At 42.4% G+C, this 24897-nt stretch overlaps 2 protein-coding genes across 2 annotated transcripts; one reads left to right on the top strand and one right to left on the bottom strand.

The window, feature by feature from the left end:
- The first annotated feature begins 2849 nt into the window (after positions 1–2849).
- On the top strand, positions 2850–3576 carry LOC113150813 (myosin light chain 1, cardiac muscle-like). The gene has a single exon (XM_026343528.1). It carries the CDS (start codon positions 2983–2985, stop codon positions 3574–3576), a length of 594 nt encoding a protein of 197 aa, XP_026199313.1. The 5' UTR covers positions 2850–2982.
- Positions 3577–4525: 949 nt separating this feature from the next.
- On the bottom strand, positions 4526–24877 carry LOC113151247 (regulator of G-protein signaling 3-like). The gene is given in 28 exon segments (XM_026344173.1): positions 4526–5603; positions 5677–5843; positions 5935–5996; positions 6503–6601; positions 6673–6713; positions 7042–7265; positions 7952–8075; positions 8077–8481; positions 11525–11694; positions 12059–12170; positions 12866–12949; positions 13320–13585; positions 13667–13706; positions 14303–14566; positions 14691–14784; positions 15583–15688; positions 15965–16046; positions 19596–19804; positions 21374–21494; positions 21615–21675; positions 22060–22128; positions 22289–22383; positions 22467–22525; positions 22633–22683; positions 22758–22899; positions 22973–23225; positions 23375–23569; positions 24771–24877. Coding segments are annotated over 28 exon segments (3852 nt in total). The 5' UTR covers positions 24803–24877; the 3' UTR covers positions 4526–5378.
- Between the last annotated feature and the right edge of the window lie 20 nt (positions 24878–24897).

Below are 24897 nucleotides of genomic sequence, written 5' to 3'. Positions count from 1 at the left end.
GTTTCTCTGCAGCATCGGCTCGAATCGGTCAGACCACACACACACACACACAGAAACACACACACGCATACACACACACAGAAACACACACACACACAAACACACACACTCACACACACAGAAAGACACACATACACACACACAGAAAGACACACACACACAAACACACACACACTCACACACACACACACACAGGAACACACACAGAAACACACACACACACAGAAACACACACACACACACACAAAGACACACACACACACATCTACATACTGACACACACATCTAACACAATAAAAGGGGGAACTCCCCCTCCCAAGCTTACATCATCGTATCTATAGTAACCAAAGAGGGGCTCCAAATCCAGCCCCCTCTGTCCAAACACACATTAACACACACAGTAACACACACAGTAACACACACAGTAACAGACACACACACAGTAACACACACAGTAACACACAACATTCCTGTGTTGTTAGGATCCATTCAGTTCAACCCAGAGACCTGTTCTGCTGCTGTGCACCTCATAAATACACTAATCACACACAAACACACACACTAACACACACTAATGACACAATAACACACACTAACACACACTAATGACACAATAACACACACTAACACACACACAGTAACACACATGTTAATGACACAATAACACACACTAACACACACACAGTAACACACATGCTAATGACATACTAACACACACACAGTAACACACATGTTAATGACACAATAACACACACTAACACACACACAGTAACACACATGTTAATGACACAATAACACACACTAACACACACACAGTAACACACATGTTAATGACACAATAACACACACTAACACACACACACAGTAACACACATGTTAATGACACAATAACACACACTATCACACACACAGTAACACACATGTTAATGACACAATAACACACACTAACACACACACAGTAACACACGCTAATGACATACTAACACACACACAGTAACACACATGCTAATGACATACTATCACACACACAGTAACATACATGTTAATGACACAATAACACACACTAACACACACACAGTAACACACATGTTAATGACACAACAACACACACTAACACACACACAGTAACACACATGTTAATGACACAATAACACACACTAACACACACACAGTAACACAGTCAGTGTGTCCTTGTGGTGACTTGCGGTACTGCAACAAAAAGCATTTTCTGCATTGACCTTACTGATGAAGGGACGTCTGTAAAACTGTTGCCAGGACGCTTCCAGAGTCCAGAGAGTCACAGAAACCAACCCACCATGTTTTAGTCAGTTCTCTTAATTGGCTCCAAGTGTAGACGACCTCTGTAAAAGGAGACTTGTTCTTTATTTGGTCTGGATAGAAAAAACTCATGAAGCTACAGGAAACAGTCGTTCTGGTTGTGGGTTGGTGTTCACACAGTAAAAACAGAAGTATGAAAACTAGATTCTGCTCCTGCTCACAGACCCCTGTAAAGTCCATGAAGCTAAATGTTAGCACATCAAGGGACTTAACACAAATATACTAATGGAAATTAGCATTGTGGAAATGTTAGCAGTGGGCCGCTGCTGTAAATAGACATATTTCAGTTAAAAAGTAAATGTTCTGTCTGTGGCCCCCCATCATTACGCAGGACGACAGCACATCCTGTCTATCACCTCTCACTTTGGAACTCAACACCAAACTTTGCTGTTTGAGGAGCTTTGCTATGAAGAATGCAATGAATCCCAGTACAACATTTCATATTCATCTCCTCTTTCCACTCACCCCAACTGGTCGAGGCAGATGGCCGTCCACCCTGAGACTGGTTCTACTGGAGGTTTCATCTGTTAAAAGACATTTTTCCTCTCCACTGTCTGAAGGGATTTGTTTGGTTTTCTGTATAATTCTGTGAGGTCTAAAAGTAACATGAGATGAACTGATAAGTATTCTCAGCTTTGCACAGTTTAAGTATTAGCAAGTACAGTTGGTCCATAAGTATTGGTCTGTAGCCAGAACACTGGGTTAGAACTGAACAACACAGGTGTTGTCAGCTTCAATTTTTGTGTTTGTTAAAAAATGTTGGAAGAACTGTGAAAACAAACATCATAAATTGTCTGTTTTAATGTTGGTTGTAAATCCTTCAGTCTGTCTGAAACCACAGACATCAGCTGACTGTTGATCCTCCAGTTTGTTCCCCTCAAACTGAAAGACGCCTGTGAGCAGGTCTGGACACTGTCACACTGAGGGTGGAGGTCAGTTCTGGGTTTATTTTTTGACTGAAGGACACAGCGAGCATCATGAACAGCTCTAACCTTATCACAGCAGGAATGTTGGAACAGCTCAGGAGATAAAGACTGAAATAGAACGGGAGGCTACGACACATGGAGACAGAAACGGTTGTTTCTGTGTGATCAGGTTTTATCTTCTCCACACCAGAAAAAGTTCATTGTTCAATGAGAAATCCTATTTATGTGTAAAAAACATAAAGAAGAAGGTCTGTTGGACCCTGCAACTTTGCTCCAGACTTTATTTCATTCTTGATGTTGAATGAAAACCAAGGTTCTTTAGAGATGTTAGCTTTGGTTCTAGTCCAGACTACTTCCATTCTGACATAAATACTTGTTAATGGTAATAATCTTTGTTAAACATTTCAAAACGTGATTTCTGTGATTTCCGTGGTTTCAGACCTGCCCCCCTCTGCATTTTCATACAGTTCCCATATATGTCTGACTCTGAAACTCTGAGCTGTAGCACTAACTGGATGTCTGGTTCAGGCTGGTTCAGTTCTGGAAGCTTCTTATCTTCTGGCCCTTATCTTCTCTCTGAGTGTTTCTATTCCAGTTTTATTCCTTCTTTGGTCGACACCCCCCTGTCTCTCATCTCTGCGTCACTGTGTCCTGCCTCGCTCGCCCCCCCTCCAGCTGCTATAAAACACTGGCTCCTCCACCTCTGACCGTCTCCATCATGCCTGCCAAGAAAGTGGAACCGAAGAAGACAGAGGTGAAGAAGGTAGAGGCCAAGAAGGAGGAGCCTCCTCCACCTCCCAAACCTGCAGAGCCGGAGCCCAAACCTCCAGAGGTGGATCTGAAAAGCATTGTGGTGGAATTCACTCCGGACCAGATCGAAGAATTCAGAGACGCCTTCACGCTGTTCGATGAGACGCCAACAGGCGAGATGAAGATAACCTACGCCCAGTGTGGAGATGTGATGCGGGCACTTGGACACAACCCCACCAACGACGAGGTGCTGAAGCTGCTGGGGAGGCCGAAGGCAGAGGAGCTGAACGTCAAGCTGCTGGACTTCGACAGCTTTCTGCCCATGCTGCAACACGTGGCCCGATCCAAGGAACAGGGCAACTTTGAGGACTTCGTCGAAGGTCTGAGGGTCTTCGACAAGGAGGGAAACGGCACAGTGATGGGGGCTGAGCTCCGGCACGTCCTCGCCACACTGGGGGAGAAGATGACAGAGAACGAGGTGGACCGGCTGATGGTGGGGCAGGAGGACGCCAATGGACACATCAACTACACCGAGTTCGTCAAACACATCCTGTCTGGATAGAAAACGTCTACTGATTCTACTGTCTTTATTAAATGAGTTTAGATGTTTCTCCTGTTTGAAACATTCGTCCTCTTCGGTTCTTCAAAATAATAAAAAAAATGTTTTCAGTTTTGTCCAAAAGTTTCCTGTGATTTATATATTGTGGTTTAGAAATATGTGGTTTAACCTTTAGCTCTTAAATCATTTGTATGTTTGTATTATTTAACAGTTTATTGACAATAGAGGATAAAAACAATCTAACTTCACCTTGTGACTGTCGACGACGTGTTTATATATATGGACCAGAACCGTGAGACAGGTGCTTGAAATTTAAATACGTAAGAACAAAAACTGTGGCCCAATAAGAAGCTGTTAGGTAAACAATTCACAAAGCTTCTGCTGAGTCTGACAAAGATTCCAGGTCCAGAGGAACCTGGGTCACTAAGACCTGCTGCAGGAAATGAGTCTGATCATTTGTAAAGAGTCCAGTAATCTGAAAGACCATTTTTTTAGTCAATCACAGGTGGCAGTACTCGGATCATTTACTAAAGTAACAGTATCATTGCCAAAGTACTGCACTAATAAGGTTATTTAAGTACAAATGAATTATCTCAGAAAGTGGTTGAAATACCATAAGTACAATTATAATTATTGATCATTAATTTGTTGGAGCTGATTTGAACCATTTATAGGCTGTTTGATTGTCATACGTAACCAGGCCCAATAAAGTCTGATTGATGATTCTACTGTTTAAAGTTTTATTACTCTGGTTCTGAAAAACAACTGTACTTATCAAATACTTTTTGTGAAGTAAAAGTACTTAGTATGAAACAGCAGTACCTGTATTTCTTACTGCTGTCAGTATCTGTTGGTTGTTGTATATTGATCATTATATTTCTCCCGGTCGCTGAGACGTCAGAGCTGCTGCAAATAAAATGAAAGCAGAAGAAGCAGGTCGAACAGACGACTGTTTATTCCACAGGTGAGCAAACATCAGGTGTGATTAATCTTCTGCTACAGCAACAAAACAAACTTCTGTTAAAACCTGTAGTAAAACTTTAAAGGAATAATAAAACCTGGATGTTCAGTGTCACAGTTTATAGCTGCACTAACAGCTTTGTCAGACTGCTGCTTCCAGCTAAAGGCTAATATTAGCATGCTAACTTTAGCTGGTTAGCAGTAAACACAAAGTACAGCTGAGGCTGATGGGAATGCATTTGATCCTGAACTGTAAAGGACAAGTTCAAATCCAGTTTCAGGATCTGATACAGTCTATGCTGTAGTTGAACCATCAAACCGTCTTGGTTTGTGGTTCAAGTCTCGTATCTCTTTGAAGCAGGAGTCTGGCTGCTGCCTCTTTCTCGATCACAGTTACTTGTTCTAATGCAGCAGCTCAGTGTCAACATACACTGGATTCAGTTTTTTACAGAGCAATAAGGTTTATTAAAACTATTTTTATTAAAAGCTGCTGTAGCACATATCGTTTTATCATTTTTCGTGGTTCATGATGCTCTGATAACAACAGGATGTAGATGTGCTGGTGGTTTCTGGTGTTCAGACACTTTCAATCAGTGGGAAACACACAGTGTTAAGTTAGAATTTTTCCATTCTTCCCTTTTAATTCCATATATTATGGTTGTATTTTAACTTTTTTTTAATACTACGACTATGGCGGAATTGTGGTACAAATAAAAGATAAAACTACTTCCTCCACACAAAGCTTCTGAGCTTGAAATAAAAGTTAGACTTTGAGTTTTGAACATTTTTAGTTTCACTAAAAACAAACATATAGAATCAAAATAAGGATCAGAAGCTCCCATCACTCATTGGCTGACAGGCACAGACCTAGCTGCACTCTGATTGGCCAACACTGTGGCTGATCCCTGATTGGCAAGCTGTACGTAGAAGCGGGACCGCAGGAATCGTGGGTAACTGTCCGTCTCCATCAGTCCAAAAACTTGATCCTGGGCCAGCTGGAAGGAGGCAGGGTGAACGCCAAGTCGCAGGCTCTGACTGGTGGACTCTCTGACAGACGAGTCCACATTGACCTGGAGACGGGATGTGGAGATGTCACATGACCAGACATCAGACCAATTACAGAGCAAACAGACAGACACATACCTGTCTCGCTGCAGAGGTGGAAATAAACTCAGCGTAGATTTTTTCAGCTCTTGCCGCCATTTTGCTCAGGGGGCGTGTCCTCTTGAACCTCTCCACAGCCAACCAGAAGTCCAGGTTCTCCTCGCTGAACTCTGACCTCAGGAAGTGACGGAACACTGCCAGACCATCTGACCAATGAGAAGAGGGAAGGAGACTATTCAGCCAATAGAAATACAAAATGATCATCTTTAAACAAAAACAGAAAGTTGAGCGACTTACACTGATTGGTCAGCAGAGCCTCCAGACTCTCCGCCCAGCTTAGGACCTCCCCTAAAGACGGTCTGGAAAACACAGCAAACACATATCAGACTTTCTGGACACTGCAAAAACCAGAACCAGCAGTAACCTGTTTGATCAAATTAACACACTGGGGATTAGCTGAAACTGATGGAATCAAATTAAACCACTAGGAACCAACAGAAACCAAAGAGTAAGAGTACTGTTTGGACCAACTGGACTCTGTTGGAATCAGCTGAAACCCACTGGAAGGCCTCTAAGAAAAAGCTCAAATGAAACCTGTATGAACCTTTCAGAAACCAGATGGAGCCAAAAGGACCTTTTGGGAACTAGCTGGAACCAGTAAGAACAAATTGGACTAATTTAAAACCTATAATGACCCTGTTGCAACTAGCTGAAAACAGTTGGATCCAGATAAAGGCTGGAACCAGTAGGACCCTGAGTCAGCTAGATCCATCTAAACAGAACCGGATCTGACTTCTTCAAATGTTTGATGGAACAGGCCTGGTTTTAGTGTCAAGGTCAGAATCGGGTTCAGGTGTGGTCCTACCTGTTGCTTCTCAGAGCTTTCTCTAAACTGTTGCTATGGAAACAGGAGCCATTTTTACTTCTCCTTAGAAACGGCAGCCGACTCCGGACATTTGTGGCTCTGAGGAGATGAAGACGAGTCACAAACAGGAAGTACAAACAAAATCTAGACAAATATTTGTTTCTACATACAGACTCCTGGTCTTCTTCCTTAGGTTTCTGGACTCTGGATCCTGAACAAACAAAACAACAACAGACAGTCAGACTCTACTGCTCTCTAGTGGTCTCCTTTAGACTTAGCTGGTCTCTGACAACGGTTTGTATTAGACTCAGGTTTGACAGTCAGAAGCTCTAGTAGACTCACGTATTGCTTTATTCTTGGACTCTACTGATGTCTACAGAATCAAACTTCTTGATTCCTCAACTCAGTACTGAGCTCCTCTAGACTCTATTTAGTTCTAAAGGTTTGTGTTGGACTATGCTGGGCGTTTTAGTGAGTACTGCTCTATACTAGTCTCTGTTGACCTGTACTGCTCTCTGCTAGTCTGTCCTGGTTTCTACCTTGGGTCCATTGAGCAGCAGCAGCATGTGGTTCAGAGACCCCCCCTCTCTGGTCAGTTGTTGTTTCAACGTATGAGGGGAGGGAGGCTTGAGTTCAGGGCCTGATCCGGGTTCGAGATCAAAAGTCATGGGTCGGGTGAGTCGGTGGATGGTGCTGTCTGACAGGAAGCGGGGCGATCGAGGTTCCTGCAGCAGAGAACCCTCAGAGAGCGAGCGACGCAGGACTGAAACAAGACCAGAATCAACGAGTCAGTCAATCGATCACCAGAATTACATTTCAAAGTTGTCAAAGATTGTTTATGCAGGGAGATGTCCCACTTTGTCATTTCTACAATTGTGTGTTTCCACAAATCCAGCAGCAGAGTGATACATCTCCACTCTAGAAGATCCCATCAGTTATTCTTTCATTCCTATTCAGATCAAATCAATAATTTAACATGAACAAGGACCTCGAGGATTTGGATCAAGTTCAGAGGGGGTTCAATGCCTTGTCCAGGGACACTTTGACATGTGGCCTGGAATCAGGGGAAACTGGGAACCACTTGAACCAGCAACCCTGGGGTTTGTAGTTGAGTGCCGTATCGTTTTAAAAAGACTCTGCACATCTCCATGTGAGCAGGTTTTTCCACCTGCGTGTGTGCGTGTGTGTGTGTGTGTGTGTGTGTGTGTGTGTGTGTGTGTGTGTGTCGAAGCAACATATATATATTTTCTTCTAGAGAACCAGTTCCTCCAGTTTCCAGCTGTTATACATGTACAACTTCAAGTACTGTGGTACATTTACTCTGTCCCACAGTAACTGAGTAAATATACTAAGGGTGAACTTCAATATCTGTATCTGACAGAACCAGAACCAGAATCACTTTAAGTCTGCAGCTTCATTTCTTGCACCATCTGTTTCAAACCAGCTCACCTGCAGGTCTGAACGAGGAGGTCACTTCCTCTGCACCTCCTTCCTCCTCCTCATCTTCACTGCTCTCCTCCTCTTCCTCCTTCATGTTGAAGTGGTGGGGGCTGAGCAGGAACCCTCGCCCCCCCCACACCTCCCACATGCTCTGACGTTTCTGAAGCGCTCTCCCCCTCCCCCTGCTGACGCTCCTCTACCTCCTCCTCTTGACTCTTCTTCCTCTTCTCCTCTTCATGCTCCGCTCTCCCTCGCTCCTTCCAAACTGGACTCCTGGACGATGAGGGGGGAGGAGGAGGAAGAAGGTGAGGTAGAGTGCTGATGGTCCTGGGGGGAGGTGAGGAGGAGGTGTACGGAGAGAGAGAGGACAGGGGGAAAGGAGGAGGAGGAGGAGAGGAGGGAAAGGAAAAACTGGAGCTGTAGGGAGAGGGAGAGGGAGGTCTGAGGGGGTCACCAGAGGAGTAGGTAGAGGGGGGGCGGAGGAGGAGGTCAGACTGAGCGAGAGAGAGGAGTCCAAAATCAGAGGGGAGGTCTGGGAGCTGGGGGAGGAGAGGGAAAGTTAGTGAATATGAGCAGTTGAATCTGATGATTCTACTGTGATCTACTTTACATACTAATGATTCTACTGTGATCTACTTCACATACTGATGATTCTACTGTGATCTACTTTACATACTAATGATTCTACTGTGATCTACTTTACATACTGATGATTCTACTGTGATCTACTTTACATACTGATGATTCTACCGTTATTCTACTGTGATCTACTTTACATACTGATGATTCTACTGTTATTCTACTGTGATCTACTTTACATACTGATGATTCTACTGTGATCTACTTTACATACTGATGATTCTACTGTGATCTACTTTACATACTGATGATTCTACTGTGATCTACTTTACATACTGATAATTCTACTGTGATCTACTTCACATACTGATGATTCTACTGTGATCTACTTTACATACTGATGATTCTACTGTGATCTACTTTACATACTGATGATTCTACTGTGATCTACTTTACATACTGATGATTCTACTGTGATCTACTTTACATACTGATGATTCTACTGTGATCTACTTCACATACTGATGATTCTACTGTGATCTACTTTACATACTGATGATTCTACTGTGATCTACTTTACATACTGATAATTCTACTGTGATCTACTTCACATACTGATGATTCTACTGTGATCTACTTTACATACTGATGATTCTACTGTGATCTACTTCACATACTGATGATTCTACTGTGATCTACTTTACATACTGATGATTCTACTGTGATCTACTTCACATACTGATGATTCTACTGTTATTCTACTGTGATCTACTTTACATACTGATGATTCTACTGTGATCTACTTCACATACTGATGATTCTACTGTGATCTACTTTACATACTGATGATTCTACTGTGACCTACTTCACATACTGATAATTCTACTGTGATCTACTTTACATACTGATGATTCTACTGTGATCTACTTCACATACTGATGATTCTACCGTTATTCTACTGTGATCTACTTTACATACTGATGATTCTACTGTGATCTACTTTACATACTGATGATTCTACTGTGATCTACTTTACATACTGATGATTCTACTGTGATCTACTTTACATACTGATGATTCTACCGTTATTCTACTGTGATCTACTTTACATACTGATGATTCTACTGTGATCTACTTTACATACTGATGATTCTACTGTGATCTACTTTACATACTGATAATTCTACTGTGATCTACTTCACATACTGATGATTCTACCGTTATTCTACTGTGATCTACTTTACATACTGATGATTCTACTGTGATCTACTTTACATACTGATAATTCTACTGTGATCTACTTCACATACTGATGATTCTACCGTTATTCTACTGTGATCTACTTTACATACTGATAATTCTACTGTTATTCTACTGTGATCTACTTTACATACTGATAATTCTACTGTTATTCTACTGTGATCTACTTTACATACTAATGATTCTACTGTGATCTGCTTTACATACTGATGATTCTACTGTGATCTACTTTACATACTGATGATTCTACCGTTATTCTACTGTGATCTACTTTACATACTGATTATTCTACTGTGATCTACTTTACATACTGATGATTCTACTGTGATCTACTTTACATACTGATAATTCTACTGTGATCTACTTCACATACTGATGATTCTACCGTTATTCTACTGTGATCTACTTTACATACTGATGATTCTACTGTGATCTACTTTACATACTGATAATTCTACTGTGATCTACTTCACATACTGATGATTCTACCGTTATTCTACTGTGATCTACTTTACATACTGATGATTCTACTGTGATCTACTTCACATACTGATGATTCTACCGTTATTCTACTGTGATCTACTTTACATACTGATAATTCTACTGTTATTCTACTGTGATCTACTTTACATACTGATAATTCTACTGTTATTCTACTGTGATCTACTTTACATACTAATGATTCTACTGTGATCTACTTTACATACTGATGATTCTACTGTGATCTACTTCACATACTGATGATTCTACTGTTATTCTACTGTGATCTGCTTTACATACTGATGATTCTACTGTGATCTACTTCACATACTGATGATTCTACTGTGATCTACTTCACATACTGATGATTCTACCGTTATTCTACTGTGATCTACTTTACATACTGATGATTCTACTGTGATCTACTTTACATACTGATGATTCTACCGTTATTCTACTGTGATCTACTTTACATACTGATGATTCTACTGTGATCTACTTCACATACTGATGATTCTACTGTTATTCTACTGTGATCTACTTTACATACTGATGATTCTACTGTGATCTACTTTACATACTGATAATTCTACTGTTATTCTACTGTGATCTACTTCACATACTGATGATTCTACTGTGATCTACTTTACATACTGATGATTCTACTGTGATCTACTTCACATACTGATGATTCTACCGTTATTCTACTGTGATCTACTTTACATACTGATGATTCTACTGTGATCTACTTTACATACTGATGATTCTACCGTTATTCTACTGTGATCTACTTTACATACTGATGATTCTACCGTTATTCTACTGTGTTTAGTTTTACTATTCTGACTGAAGTAACTGTATTTAGAAATGAATGTAATGGAGTAAAAGTATAATAGACTCTACAACCTGAGACAGGAAGTGTTTCCCTTCAGCCACAACTATGTCAAATTCACTGGTTCTAATGTTCTAATAGATCTGGGCTGTATCAGGTTCTTCATTCTAGCTCATGGTCTCTGGGTCTTGGATTAGTTCAGGTTCTTTGTTCATTTCTTATGTGAATTTTCCCACCTGTGTTTTCTGTTCACATTTGTTCTGGATCTTCATGAACCAGGAACCTGTTTGAAAGTTCCACACATCATGTTTTTATCTGTTCCGACCTGGAGAACTATGTCGGGATAGATGAGTTTGTTTTCAATCCCAGTGTTCCTGACAAAGAAAAATGCCACTCATTTTAAATAACCTTCTGTGACTGTGTATAGTTACCTGGGAGCAGTGTGGAGTCTCCGTGGTGACCAGCTGGAGCTGGATGTTGTCATGGAGACAATGACTGACTCTGACCTTCTGTTCGATGCTGAAAGACTTGAGACTGAAGAGACAACGGCAACATGCCTGAGAGTTCTGCAGGACGTAGATGTGGAGCGGCTCCGACGACACTGGACACAACAGCACACATCAAATCCTGCTCTCTGATTAACTGTCACCTTCACACCCTGCACTCTGATTGGCTTAAGCCGTCTACATTAACATACACATTCACATTACAGAACAACAAAACAACTTAATGTTTAAATGTCTCAATAACTTCATGATGTAATGTCTCATCCAGATCTGTCTAATAAAATGAAATATAATAAAATTCTGTTAATTCAGTTGATTTCTTTTAATAAACAAACAAACAATGAGACAGGAGAAGTGAAAAAGAAACAGTCTAGTCAAATGTCTCACTATGTCAATTACAACAACAAAAACAACAACAACAATAATAATAATAATAATAATATGTATGTGTGTATGTACCCTCTCTGAGCTGCAGCGTGTTCAGGTACAGAGGACTCTGTAGGACGTTGCAGCGTCCAGCTTCGTCCTCTCTGGTCAACAACATCAGGTCACTGTAGATCAACACTGTCACCTGAAACACATTAGACACAAACTAAATACACATTAGAAACACATTAAATAGACCTGAAACACACACACACACACACACACACACACACACACACAAACACAAACACACACACACACACACACGTCTTATCCACTGCATCATGCCAAGGTTATCATCATGTCCTCACAGATATGAGGGTCTGGCCTCGTCTCCAGTTTTACTGAAAACATGAAACTGAAACTCAGCAGATTCCCAGAAACCGTCTCAGCAGCGTGAAACTGATCCTGGTTCTGTCGCCATGACCTTTAGGATCAGGTTCCATCTGCAGACTCTCTGGATCTTGATCCTGAACATTTTTCTCTGAGGCTGAAATGTGAAATAGTCTAAACCTGAACTGATCAATACTCAGCAGACAGAGTACTACAGTACTACTAAAGTACTGAATACGGACCGTATTCAGTACTTAAGTAATACTCTTAATGGTACTTATAGTAATACTGACAGTGGTACTAATAGTAGTACTGGCAGTGGTACTTTTCTCTGGTAAAACATTACAAGCCCAGTAAGATTTTCATGCCTCAAATCTCTCTTCAGTATTTACAGGGATATTTGCAGTCATGGTACCTTAGTAGTAGTTTACCTGTTGGCAGTATTATTAGCAGCAGTAGTATTTACAGTAGTATTTACAGTAGTATTTACAGTAGTATTTACAGTACCTTGGCAGGCAGCAGGTCAGCCTGGTGTAAAATCATTTCCTCCGACATCAGCAGGGTTCTGTTGGGGCTGCACAGGTCCAGAGGCTGAAAACAACGATGAACAGAAAACGTCAAGTAGTATTTGAGTTTGAGCTGTTAGATTTTGGTTCTAATGTTTCTGATTCGAACACTGAGGACAGAGTTCAGTTTCCAGAACTTGGTTCTAATATTTAGTTTTAATTTAAGGTTTTACATCTGGTGAAACATTTGAAAAACTTAGAAAAGGTTCTGTGTCTGAACCGAGGTTAAAATCACAGTTCTTAGTGGGCCTATGAGTTCTCTTTTATTAGAATTAGATTCTAGTGAAAATGGCCTAGATGAGGATCTAAAAGTTTGTTTTTGATGTGGATGGGAAAGAAAAATAGAGAGATCCTGGATTAGTTCCAGGTCCATGATTTAGGTTCATGGTTCTGACCTGGACATATACAGGGAAGATGAGGGTCTTGGGTGCCAGGGTGACGTAGGTTCCATAGGAGGAGCAGGGCAGATGTGACTGGACGATGGTGCAGTTCTGGTAGTTGTTGTAGTTACTGGGCGGTGCTGATGAGGTGGAAGTGGAGGTGGTAGAGGGGGGTGGGGGCAGGGTGGAGGTGCGGCTGGTGAACGATCGCTGTAGAGTTCCAGGACGAGGGTCCTGGAGGAGGTTCTGACCTCTGCTGGGGTGAGTCTGGTACAGACGCCCTGTTGATAAAGGTGAGGTCAGTTTATAATCAGCAATCAATAATCGGAACAGAGGATCAATAATCGGAACAGAGGTCTCACCGATTGTCCCGGTTCCATCGTGATAAACTGGCTGCAGGAGCTTGAACACAGAACAGATGGAGAACGTTTCACTGTTACAGTCAACGTTTGTTTCTGACGGAACATTTAGAAGAAGGTTCAGTGACGCTAGAGAAAGGTTCTCAGTTAGTTCTAGTTCTAGTTGGGATAATAAATCCTGCGTTATGTTCTAAGTCAGGAGAAAGGTTAACAGAAAGGTTCCAGACAGAGTGAAAGGTTCTAGTTTATGTTCAACTTCACCAGTGTTTAAAAGAGGTTCTTTGTTAAGTTAAAGCCATGTGAGAAGATATCAGCAACCTTCAGGAACCAGATTCCAGGTGGGGTTTAAAGTAAAAAGTTCTTATTTAGGTTCTATCATACATTCTAGGTTCATGATAGGTTCTGTGTTACATTCATTAAAATTCAAGGGTAAAATGTTCTGTTGTCATGAGGAGAAACATCAGTTCCAGACAGAGGTCATAATATGTTCATCTTCAGGTGAAAAAAAATCATCTTGGATTTTGGTTGTTGTTAATTTTAAGGGTCTTGATAAGATCAGAGATTTTGGTTTAGTGGACAGTGGGTTCTGATGGATCCATACGTGGTTCTGTCTTGTGCTAATGACACCTGTGGACTCACCTGTTCTCCAGGATTAACAGGTGAGAGGATGATGTAATTGTCTCCATTTGATGATGTCACACGGGTACCCTTTAGTGTGGTAGTCCGGGGGGAGTACTCAGTCACCTCCTGGTTCTCGTCCTCCTCCACTTCCTCCCGGTCTTCCTTCCTGTCCCTCCACAGAGAACCAAAGGCCCCCAAACTGGAACGAACCCCCAACCCCTGACCTCGGCGGCGGCCATGTTTGCTTTGGGTGGGATGAGGCAACAACTTCCTGCCTGTTGTCTAGGAGACAGAAGCACGTTAGCATAGCTAAAGAGTCAACTTAGCTATCCACCTGCTGTTTCTGCTCCAACCAGCAGGTGTCAGGGTTCACACAGGTGTGCTTTGTTTTTTTTTTTAGACTCACCTTGCTGTGTGCTGGTGGGCGGAGCAAAGCTTCACATCCTGAGCGGAGCTCAGGTAACCCTCTCCACACGACTAAGACGATGTGAGATGAACTCCTGAACAGGTAGAAGAGTCAAGTGACGTTAAAATCACATTTTAACGAGGTGAAAGTTAAAGATCAGAACCACAAACACAGAAAAACATTGCAGTGTGTTCACGTGTGAAGGAGAAACAGGGAGACTGTAAGAACCCAGTTAGTGGTTCTGTTCAGGCCGGAGTCAGGTCGGACTTAACCCTGACACATGACTGGTTGAGCTAGGTTACCAAAAACTGTCTGACCTCCTTCTTCTTCTGCTCCTTTTATCCAGACACTCACATGTCACAGTGGTTCTTAGAGAATCTCCCTGATCCTCCTCATGTCTGCCGGTCGAGGCTGATGGCCGCCCACCCTGAGCTTGGTTCCGCTGCAGGTTTCTTCCTCTAAAGGGAGTTTTTCCTCTCCACTGTCTCGTGGTGCTGCTCAGTGGGTTTTTTATATAATTCTATCTACAGTTGTAGTTTTTCTTAAACTATAAAGATGACTGTGTTATAATTTGGTGCTTTATAAGTAAACACTGAACAACTTTGAGTCTGACCCTGTTTTGTCTCCAACGTACGTAGGAGAACCACCTCTCCCCAGTAGAAATCACTCACTGTCTGGTCCTTCGCCCCCCAGTCCCTGAGGCCGCCTGCTCCTTTCCAACACTGAGGCTACATTTTTCCACTGTCACTGTCTCCTGGCAGCCCAAAGGTAAACAGTGACCGCCCCCCAACACACACTGACATCGTTCCTTTAGTCAGGCCTCAGTGTTCTGCTTTGTTTCTGTATCAGCTGTGTTCTTTCAGCCATCCGTTTCAGAACCATTCGCTCCTACCTGATGGCGTGGGCGAGGTCCACACACTTCCAGGTTTCTACAGAAAGTCCGTTGAACTGCAGGACAGAGTCTCCCTGCCGGAGTCCGGACTGATGAGCCGGACCTCCTGCAAACAGAGCAGGAACAGACCACTGAAATCAAGTCACACAACCTGACAGGTGTCAGTCTGCAGCCACCCAGTCAGAGAAGCTGCAGACCGACACCTGGGCGTGTTTTTTAAGTGTGAACCAATCACAGTGCAGCAAGTGAAACTCAGGTGAAAGAAAACGACATATTAATTATAATTATGATTATTAATAAAAATTGTTAATTAGAATGGTTGAATTCAGCTCCTCCTGGTGTCACTAGGTGTCAGGTGCTTTTCAGGTTTGAGGTTTCTTACCTGGGTCAACGGCCTGAACTCGGACCGGACAGTCAGAGCAGATGGTGAATCCAAAACCTTCCTTTCCTCGAACAATGCTCACCTGCAGAAAACACAGGTGAATGTGTTAATATTTTCTCTCACACACACACATACTCCGTTTGACATTCAAGCTCTGATTCTGTTTGTGTCAGATCCAGGCTGCAGGTCTGTCTGGGTCCTGGTCTCTGAGCAGTTTCCATGACTGTGTACACAGCAACTGAGGAAGAAAGGTTGAGTTTCCCTCCACAAAAGAAGTCTGATGTCCCTGAGTTCAGACTGGCAGGCTGATATTAAAACCCAGGCAGAGATGTTCAGACTGATCCTGGGGAGACGAACTCTGGGGTGGAGGTATTTCACAGCACACATTGTGTGTTTGTGATTCTCTGCAGAACCTGGTCAGGCTGCTGGTCCCAGGTCAGTTTTTAGGTGCTGGTTAGTCCTCCTGAGCCAGAGAATCGTATGCTGAGATGAAAACAGGCAGACTTAGGATTCGTGGACTTGCTGGATTTTCTCTGTTCTCTTAGTTTATTTGTTTGTTTATTAGAAATTATTTTATTTCCTCAGCTGGACGTGAGAAGAAGAATTTATGAAAATGTTGGACTGCTCCTTTAAACTGCAGCGACTCACACACATACTGTAAACACAGAGTACTACACACAGTACTACTCACAGTATTCACACTGTACTCTACACTGTTTACACACACTATACTACACAATACACAGTGTACTTCTAACTATACTGTGTTTAAACAGTGTGTAGTACTGTGTGTAATACAGAGTTTAGTACAGTCTGCAGTAGAAAGAGTATCAGTTTTTGGAGTGAACACCAACAGAGACCTGGACTATCTCTGATACCAGATTCTATTTATTTTTTGTTGAGTGGGGAAAACGGATGCAGCAAACCTGCAGACTGACACAAACATTTGACTCCGATTCTACTGGATTCTACTGGATTCTACTGGATTCTACTGGATTCTACTGACTTGGCGTCATTATACCACTGAAATAATGTCTGAACCTCCAGCAACTGTTTTTACTGCAGCGCAGAGCGGAAGACAAAATGTCCTCACACATTAAAACATCTTCACTGCAGAAACCTGAGCATGTTGAACAGTTCAGAACTCCATCTACAGTTTCAGCGTTTCATCTTTCTTTTAATGCTTTTATTTTGATGAAACTCATTTTGTTGACTTTTCTACATAACTCTACACAGTTACATTCTTTAAGGTCTTAAATCTTAAACACTAAAGTGTCTCAAGATGACTTTGTTTTTATTTGTCGATGTGTAAATAAACTGAATGGAAAGGAAAATTTTCCATTCAGCAGTTTTGACTGATTTTTTAATGCGGTTTGGTTTAAAGCAGACTGCTCTGATCAGATAACAAGTAACCAACCAATCAATCAATCAATCAATCAATCAATCAATCAATCAATCATTCCACACCAGACCTGAGGAAGGTTCTGTTCAATGCAGACTCGACATAGACGGTGGATCGTGTGCATGGCAAAATTAGGACCAGGTTGTAGGTTCCAAGTCTAATCCAGGTCTAGACTTTAGAAAATCTGGAGTATAACCCAGTACTACAGGTGCCGGCTCAAATGAAGATCCAAACAGATTTGGCTTCACAAAAATTGGAAAACCGATCCAAACCAGATCTAGAAAAGAGTTACATGTAAACCAGGTCCAGATTTATGGATCCAGTTCCAAGTCAAATCCAAATCCAGACTTAAAAAATAATCCATGTCTAATCCAGGTCCAGATTTAGAGAATCAAAACCAAGTCTGATATGATTCAGCACCAGATTTTCAGAAAAGCAGGTCGGTCACAGGTCCAGCTGATCCAGGTGAACCAGTGTGTGAGAGTTTTCATAGAGGACTGGATGTTAGAGTGGGGGGGGGGGGTCACACAGAATAATAGCAGGAAACACACATACAGACTCTGACTCACAACAACACCTGATGTATCCGTGTGATAAGACACACACTTCCTGAACACACACACACACACTCCCCCATCCTCCCCCCTCCCCGTGTGAACGCTCAGAAAATTCTACTGGACTCTACTGCGACTCTATTCAACAACCTTAAGTAAAAGTACTTAGCCACTCTGCTGCTCACAACTTCACAAAGTACTCGCTCAGTAATGACTTCATGAATTTCTTTACAAATGAACTAATACCAATAAAAACTGATCAGATCCTCGAAACAACAGCTCTAGAATCAAGACCTCACTTGTACTAAGACTGCTACCCGAGGCTTTTAAGGTAGTCAGATCTCTACTCAAAAAGCCACTTAGATAGATTTGTGGTCTCCAACCAACTCCCCTCAGAATGAAGAAGCTACTTAAATGAGTAGTTTTGTTGCCTGCTGTTTTTTTCTCTCTCCTCTTTTCACTCACCCCAACCGGTCGAGGCAGATGGCCGCTCATCCCAATTCTGATTCTGCTGGAGGTTTTTCTTCTCTATATAATTTAGAGTGATATATTTGTCTTCGATAAGTTTAAATCCTGGTTCTGACTTCTTTAATTTATAGTTTGACAGTAGAGAGAGAGACGGTGATAACCATTTGGATACCAGTGCAATCCCAGTTCTGACTTCTTCTAATGTCTTTACGACCAGGTTTAGGTTCAGAATCAAGGTCAGTACAGTAATACTGCAGTACAGTGGTACATTTACTGTGTGAAGAGCAGAAGCAGCTTCGTTCTATAATTCATCACATGAATATTTGATGATTCTAAAGAAAAACACTAAAATACAAACAGACTCTGGTTTGGTCAGATTGGAACCTGGATCTGTCGAACAATTACTGCAGATATTAAAAAACTGTTTCTTTCTAGTATCTCCATGTGTCAAGTCTCAAATCCAGTATTGGGCAAAAACCAAGTCCAAGACCAAGTCAAACATCATTAATGTATTTAGAATTTCCTGCTGTGTCCTTAACATTAGGTGGATTTTAGATTGGCCACAGTCCACCCTTTACCTCTCCGAATGATTATGTTTTATGTTTAAAGTCTTCACAAGAATTACATTTGTGCAAATGGCAAAAAAAAAACCAAACTAAAAAATAAAAGATGTATCTGGATTCTTTGTGTTCAGCCTGTGAAACATTCCTCTGAAAACTTCACAGATAAGACAGTTAGAGAAGAGCATCTGAACACTGCTGAAGATACTTCCAGGACATCAGGAGTGAAACAAGTGGTCTCAAAATGAGTCCCAGCTCAACAGCACAAAGTCCCACATCAAGTCACCAAACAAGATGAGACCAACAAGTCGAAGTCCAGGATCCATTTGTGCAAATGTAACATTGAGTCTTTCAGGCTTAAAATGAGTGAAGTGTTCCAGACCAACTAAATCCCAGTCAGGACAGGTTGGAAAATCACATGTCCAACATATCAGGACAGGTTAGTCTAACGTAACATGTGGAAGGAAATGTGTGATGGGAAAGTTGCTGCCATTACAACAAACGTTAAAGTGTTCTGTCAACATTTTTACAGTTCAGGTCAGAACACCAACAAAACCACAGGCACAAAAACCTTCCAAAATCCACCATAGTTATTAAAGATAAGACTTCATGTTAATGTTGGTGTGATGGGGTTGGGGGAGACTCACCGTCGGTTGCTGGGGGCAGCCGCTGTCTTTGGTCCCCTGGCGCTGGTTGGTGTTGGTGTAGCTGCTGTGGTCAGTGTTCAGAGGGTTGAGGATGTGGGGCTGACTGCAGGTCTGGCTGTGGCTTGTTGGGTCTTTGAGTACAGCAGAAGAGGTGGTGACATGGTTCAGGTCCATATCTGGAGCAGAGTCCGGAGTCCTCCTGAGGTCAGCTGCAAGAAGATAACCACCATCATCATCAGCATCATCATCAGCCCAAGACCAGGCTGCGTTCTTCCAGAACATCCCGACTGCCCTCAGACCAGATCAAATCAGAACGGACCAGTATCACAGTTAAACCTGCAGCTGACACCAGATCCAAACTCAACTTTCAGTTTTGATTCGAGAAACAACAGACAGATGTTATTAAAAGGAATTTAGTCCTCAGATCTCCTTCAGATACTGAACCAGCAACCTGAAGACGATGAACCAGAACCTCCGGACCAACAATAAATCCGTTTTTTACTAAAAACAACCAACACGACAGAAAATAAAGAGGACTTCAGGTTCTGGATCCCTGGTGAACTGGTGACAGGTAAAAGTGTAAAACTACTACAACTACAAGTACTACTTCTACTGCATGTGAGAGAACTTCTAATGATCTGAGCTGCAGATCGAACTGATTCTGTTTCTACTCGTCTTCTTCTTCTACTGTCGCCTCCTCTCCTCTCTGTCTCTCTCTCTCTCTGCTCGGGCGTCCGGGGCAAACGAGTGTCAGATCTCAGTGTGACGAGAGAGAGAGATGGTTAGGAGGCGGGATTGGATGGGGGGTGTCGAGGGACATGGGATGGAGGTATTGTGAGGGTCACATGGTTACTGGGCAGCTTCTCATCACCATGGTAACCGTGTGGACCCCTGGTGAGGGAGAGAGAGCAGGAGTCAGTTTTAATCTATATCTGCTGCTCATGCCCCCCCCCCCCCCCAACACTGCCAGTAAACATATAGACGTGCACATGTGAGTGTGCACGTGTCCTGAGTGTTGCTGCTACAGCTGATGCAGCGAACATGTCAGCATAGTATAAGGTACTTGTACTTTTCCTTCCTGATACTTTGTACTTGTGCACAACAGAAATCTGACTGAACCGAAGAGCTGATCGTCTGAAAAACTTTACTTATATTATTTATTTTTGGTTTATTACCGTTATTAACAGAAACAACACAACTTTAAGTCATTAAATCAGAAAAACGCTGTTAAAGATTTTCTACTATAAATGACGTACGTCCATCTAATTAGAAGAACGTTCATCAGGTTAAATTCATGACTTGTCCACAGTGTGACCTTGTTTCCTGCTGTGAGCTCACAGTTAAACCTGAAATAAAGAACCTTCTCTGTGTCCCTGATGACTTGTTTACTTTGTGTAATGGCCCATTCTCCACCACACAGACTTCAGGACTTCAGTTCTTTGAAATTAACCAGAAAATGCAGAGATGATTTTCCTTGTATCCTTGTGCGACTACTTCTTGCGACTAACTCCAGATCAGCCTAAAAACCTCTGTCCGGGGACAATAACTTTGCAATATGTTTTCTTCCATCATTCCAAATATATTAATACGAGTGGTGAACACAGGTTCTCTTTCATTTCTCCTCTGCCTCTTACATTAAATTGCATGTGTTCAGTTTGTGCATGTGCATTTTCTCCATTTTGTATTTTGTGAGAAAGATTTAAGGCACCAACAGCAACATGATGTAAACACTGCTGAAGCTGGTGAACATCTATTAACTCCCCTTATTTTTAACTCACCACAGTCCGTTGGTCCATCATCCTCTGAGCTCCTAATTGGCCTGCTTCGCTGTGATGTCACCCTCAGGTGTTTACTCCGCCCAAACTCCTCCCCCAACAGGTAGAACCATCCAATGACAAGCTGCAACAAAGAGGGGTGGAGACAACAGGTGAGTTAACAGTTGAAGTTTTGGTTCATTAATCAAATCATTTTAAACACATCAGAACATCTGTAGTCCTAGACTCCGATTGGCGTCCTCACCTTAGAGGACGAAATGAGTGAACTAATCCCGAAGCTCATACAGCCAATCAGCTGACTGCACCTGAGGAGAAACACAGGTGTTTTCATGTTGTGACAATAAAAATGTAAAAAATCTAAGAATAAATATAATTACTACTTAAATGAACAGAGACAGGTGTGTGTTGTATTTAGAGAATCTCGATTTTAATATCAGCACCAACTACAACTCCCAGAGGTCACAGTGAGTGCAGCATTATGAAAACATCCTGTGAGTTACTAGATGTTCACTAGACCGGACACCTGGATTATCACCTGGACCACCCAGAACATCTGGGTCATTTTAAACTTTTAATTTTCTGTCTGTCATTTTAAACAAAACACCGAGCTTGGCCTCTCGGTTTCCCCAGAAACCGTGAGTACAGGTGAGGAGAGGGGCCACAGCTTCAGGTGTGATGTCACCACTGACCTGCGGTCACCTGGTCGTCTGAACACAGACACCAACAGCCTGTCGTAGATCAGGTAGTCACTGACGCACCTGAGAATCACACACAGAGTTAATAGATTTTCGGGTGTAAAACACTGTCTCAATATTATGTTAGAAAAAGGAACAAAGTCCATGTAAGAAATTAAAATGCAGAGTGAGGGCGAGGTTTAGGGTTTGGACCAGTTCTGGTTCTGAGCGTGTTGGGTCTTACAGGATGAAGTTCTGGTCGTATTTCGGGTTCTTGTTGTTTAGAATAGTTTGAGTTTTGATCCTGTTGCTGTGGCCAAGGTCAGAAGTCACCATCACCTAGAACAGAGAGACATCTTTATCTTTGTCTTCATCATCTTCATCATCATCATCATCTGAACCATCATTCAGGTGTTTCTTACCTTGACGTAGGAGTCACATGACCTCTGGGATTTTCCCATCAGGCCTCGGGCCTCGTGGACTAAAAACAGAAAAGTGTCGATAAAGTTTGATTCTGCTCGTTTGTTACCAAGGAGACAAGGAGAGAAGGGAGGAGGAAGCACTCCTCTGATTGGCTGCAGCACTTACTGTGGATGTCAAGCTGCCCCGCCCCTGGTGTGATTGACAGTCGTAGCTGACCTATAGGAAGAGAGAGACAGAAATGATGGACAGCTCCGTGATCAGGTGATTAATGATCAATCGATGGATCGAACCTCTTCCTCTGAACACAGAGGGATGAATCTTCCTCCTCCTTCGAATTCTGGTCTCAGTTCTCTCCATGGACCTAGATCTGCTTTTCAGTTGACCCCCCTTTCCCCTGAGGGACTCCAGACCTGCTGTGTACCTGGACGTGACCTGGGATTAGAACACACAAGTTCAGGATGAGGATCAGACAAAGTCCCTTTCAGGATATTTCTCTGTAACAAACCTCAGAGGTGGACTTTGTGATCCTGGTCTGTCTGTCCTGTGTCGGCCTCCTCTGGTCCAGCTGCAACTCAGTGGATCCTGGATTGGTTTGTTCTTTGAGTCTTAGATCCTGAACCAGTTCAGTCCTTGCTGACCTCAGGGCCACATTCTGGACAGAGGTCTGAACTGCAGTCTGGATCCTGGTCTTCCTGATCAGAGCCACCCTGACCTCTGGTCTGCTGACCTGGACCCAAGTCTCATCTGGACCTGAGAGTCTGAATCCGCAGTTATTGATCAGTGATCAGTAACGGACCCGACAACAGAACTCAGTCAATTAATAATTAATAATTATTAATTAATCAATTAATTAATTAATTAATTAGTGATGATGATGATGTAATAACAGATCGGCGCCTGGTCTCACCGTCTGGGTTCTCTCTTCAGGTTCTGAGTTCTGTGGTTCCGCTGCAGAACCTTTTCTGGATCTCTGTTCTCTTTACACACCCCTCTCCTCCTCTTCGTCTCCTCCTCCTCTTCCTCCTCCCTGCACCTCCTCTTACAGGCCGGAGGCCGACTCTGGGCCTCCTGGTGCAGCTGGAGTTCAGCTCTGCCACTGGGCCTATGAGGAGAGAGCAGATGTTTAATTTGACCATCAGGGGGCGTCGCTGCTTTTGTTTCACTGATGAGGAGGAGAAGAACATTAAAGACATGTCTCTACTTTACTTTACTGATGACATCTATCTTCTGACCAGTCGGTGTGAGGACTTCATGAGCCCCTCACCTGTCACAGATGAACCTGCTGATTATGTTTATCCAGTTTCTATAAAACATTTTGAGGATCTTGGAGCTTCAGACTCTAATTTGCTCATAATTAGTGAAAACACAAACTCTGCTTTTTATTGCATTTTAAAAAGAAGCCCCACTTTACTGGAGATGGGGTTTGTAGTTTTCGGATCCACGGTCTGCTCCTTCAGGCTGATAGTTGGTGCAGTTTGCCGCCACCATAATCACTGAAAACTGAGCACTGGAAGGTCAAACATGGTTCTGAACCCTGACGCTGGCAGAGCAGCAGCCCTGCAGCTGTTTCCAAGTCCAACAAAACAAAGAGACAAGTTCTACATGAAGACGCCAGAGGAAGTCGGATGGAACGATTCTGAATCAGTGTTCTGAGACAGGAAGCCACAGCTCGTCACACTAATTGAAACTAAGGAGGAGGATTAACGGATCAACTCACTGAACATGTCACATTCGGTTCTCCTCAGCACTTGAACATGTTCCTGCTCCTGGAAACTTTATTTTACTTCAACTCTACCTGAGTCTGAATAATAATAATAATTCTGAAAAATATTCTGAATAAAATCCAGCATGAATCTGATCAATCGCAGAGATCCTGACTGTTATTGATCATCTGATTCAACTGTGACAAGTTGATTGATCTGTGTTTTATCAATAGCTCAGAGCAAAAATATAAAAACCAGCTGCTGCTGCTGCTGCACCAACAACAAAAACCTCTCAGTCAGTCACTGGATCCCAGCACGTTGTCTGACATGACATCTCTCAAATGAATTTGAATCCGAGTCAGAACCAGGTCTGAGTTTGATCAGTGTCACAGCTACAAACTGACTTTCCTTCATCTTCAGAGTCAGGACTCACAGAAGCAGAAGATCTGTGGTTTAAATCAGAAGCTGCTGATACTTCATCGTGTTTTCCTCTGAACTCAGAAACATTTGTTTGGGAACCAGAAGCTCGTTAAACTGAAGTCCTAAGAAAAACAGACTCAACCCGTCTCAGTTTCATGAAATCACAACAGTCAGTCTCACCTTTTCCTGCTGCAGGGAGACACTGCTGCCATCACTCAGATCTCCAACTAACCAACTAACTCTAATCCTAACTAACTAACTAACTGATCTCTCACTTCTCTCTTCTCCAACTCAGTTTGTGTTTCTT

Source organism: Anabas testudineus, chromosome 9 (genome assembly GCF_900324465.2).
Source record: "Anabas testudineus chromosome 9, fAnaTes1.2, whole genome shotgun sequence".
In the NCBI taxonomy this organism is placed as follows: Eukaryota; Metazoa; Chordata; class Actinopteri; order Anabantiformes; family Anabantidae; genus Anabas; species Anabas testudineus.
The sequence above is the reverse complement of the archived record's forward strand: the minus strand, read 5'-3'. Positions and strand labels throughout refer to the sequence as shown.

Excerpts from the sequence above, each read along its gene's own strand:
- LOC113150813 (XM_026343528.1), top strand. The coding sequence starts at position 2,983 with ATGCCTGCCAAGAAAGTGGAACCGAAGAAGACAGAGGTGAAGAAGGTA.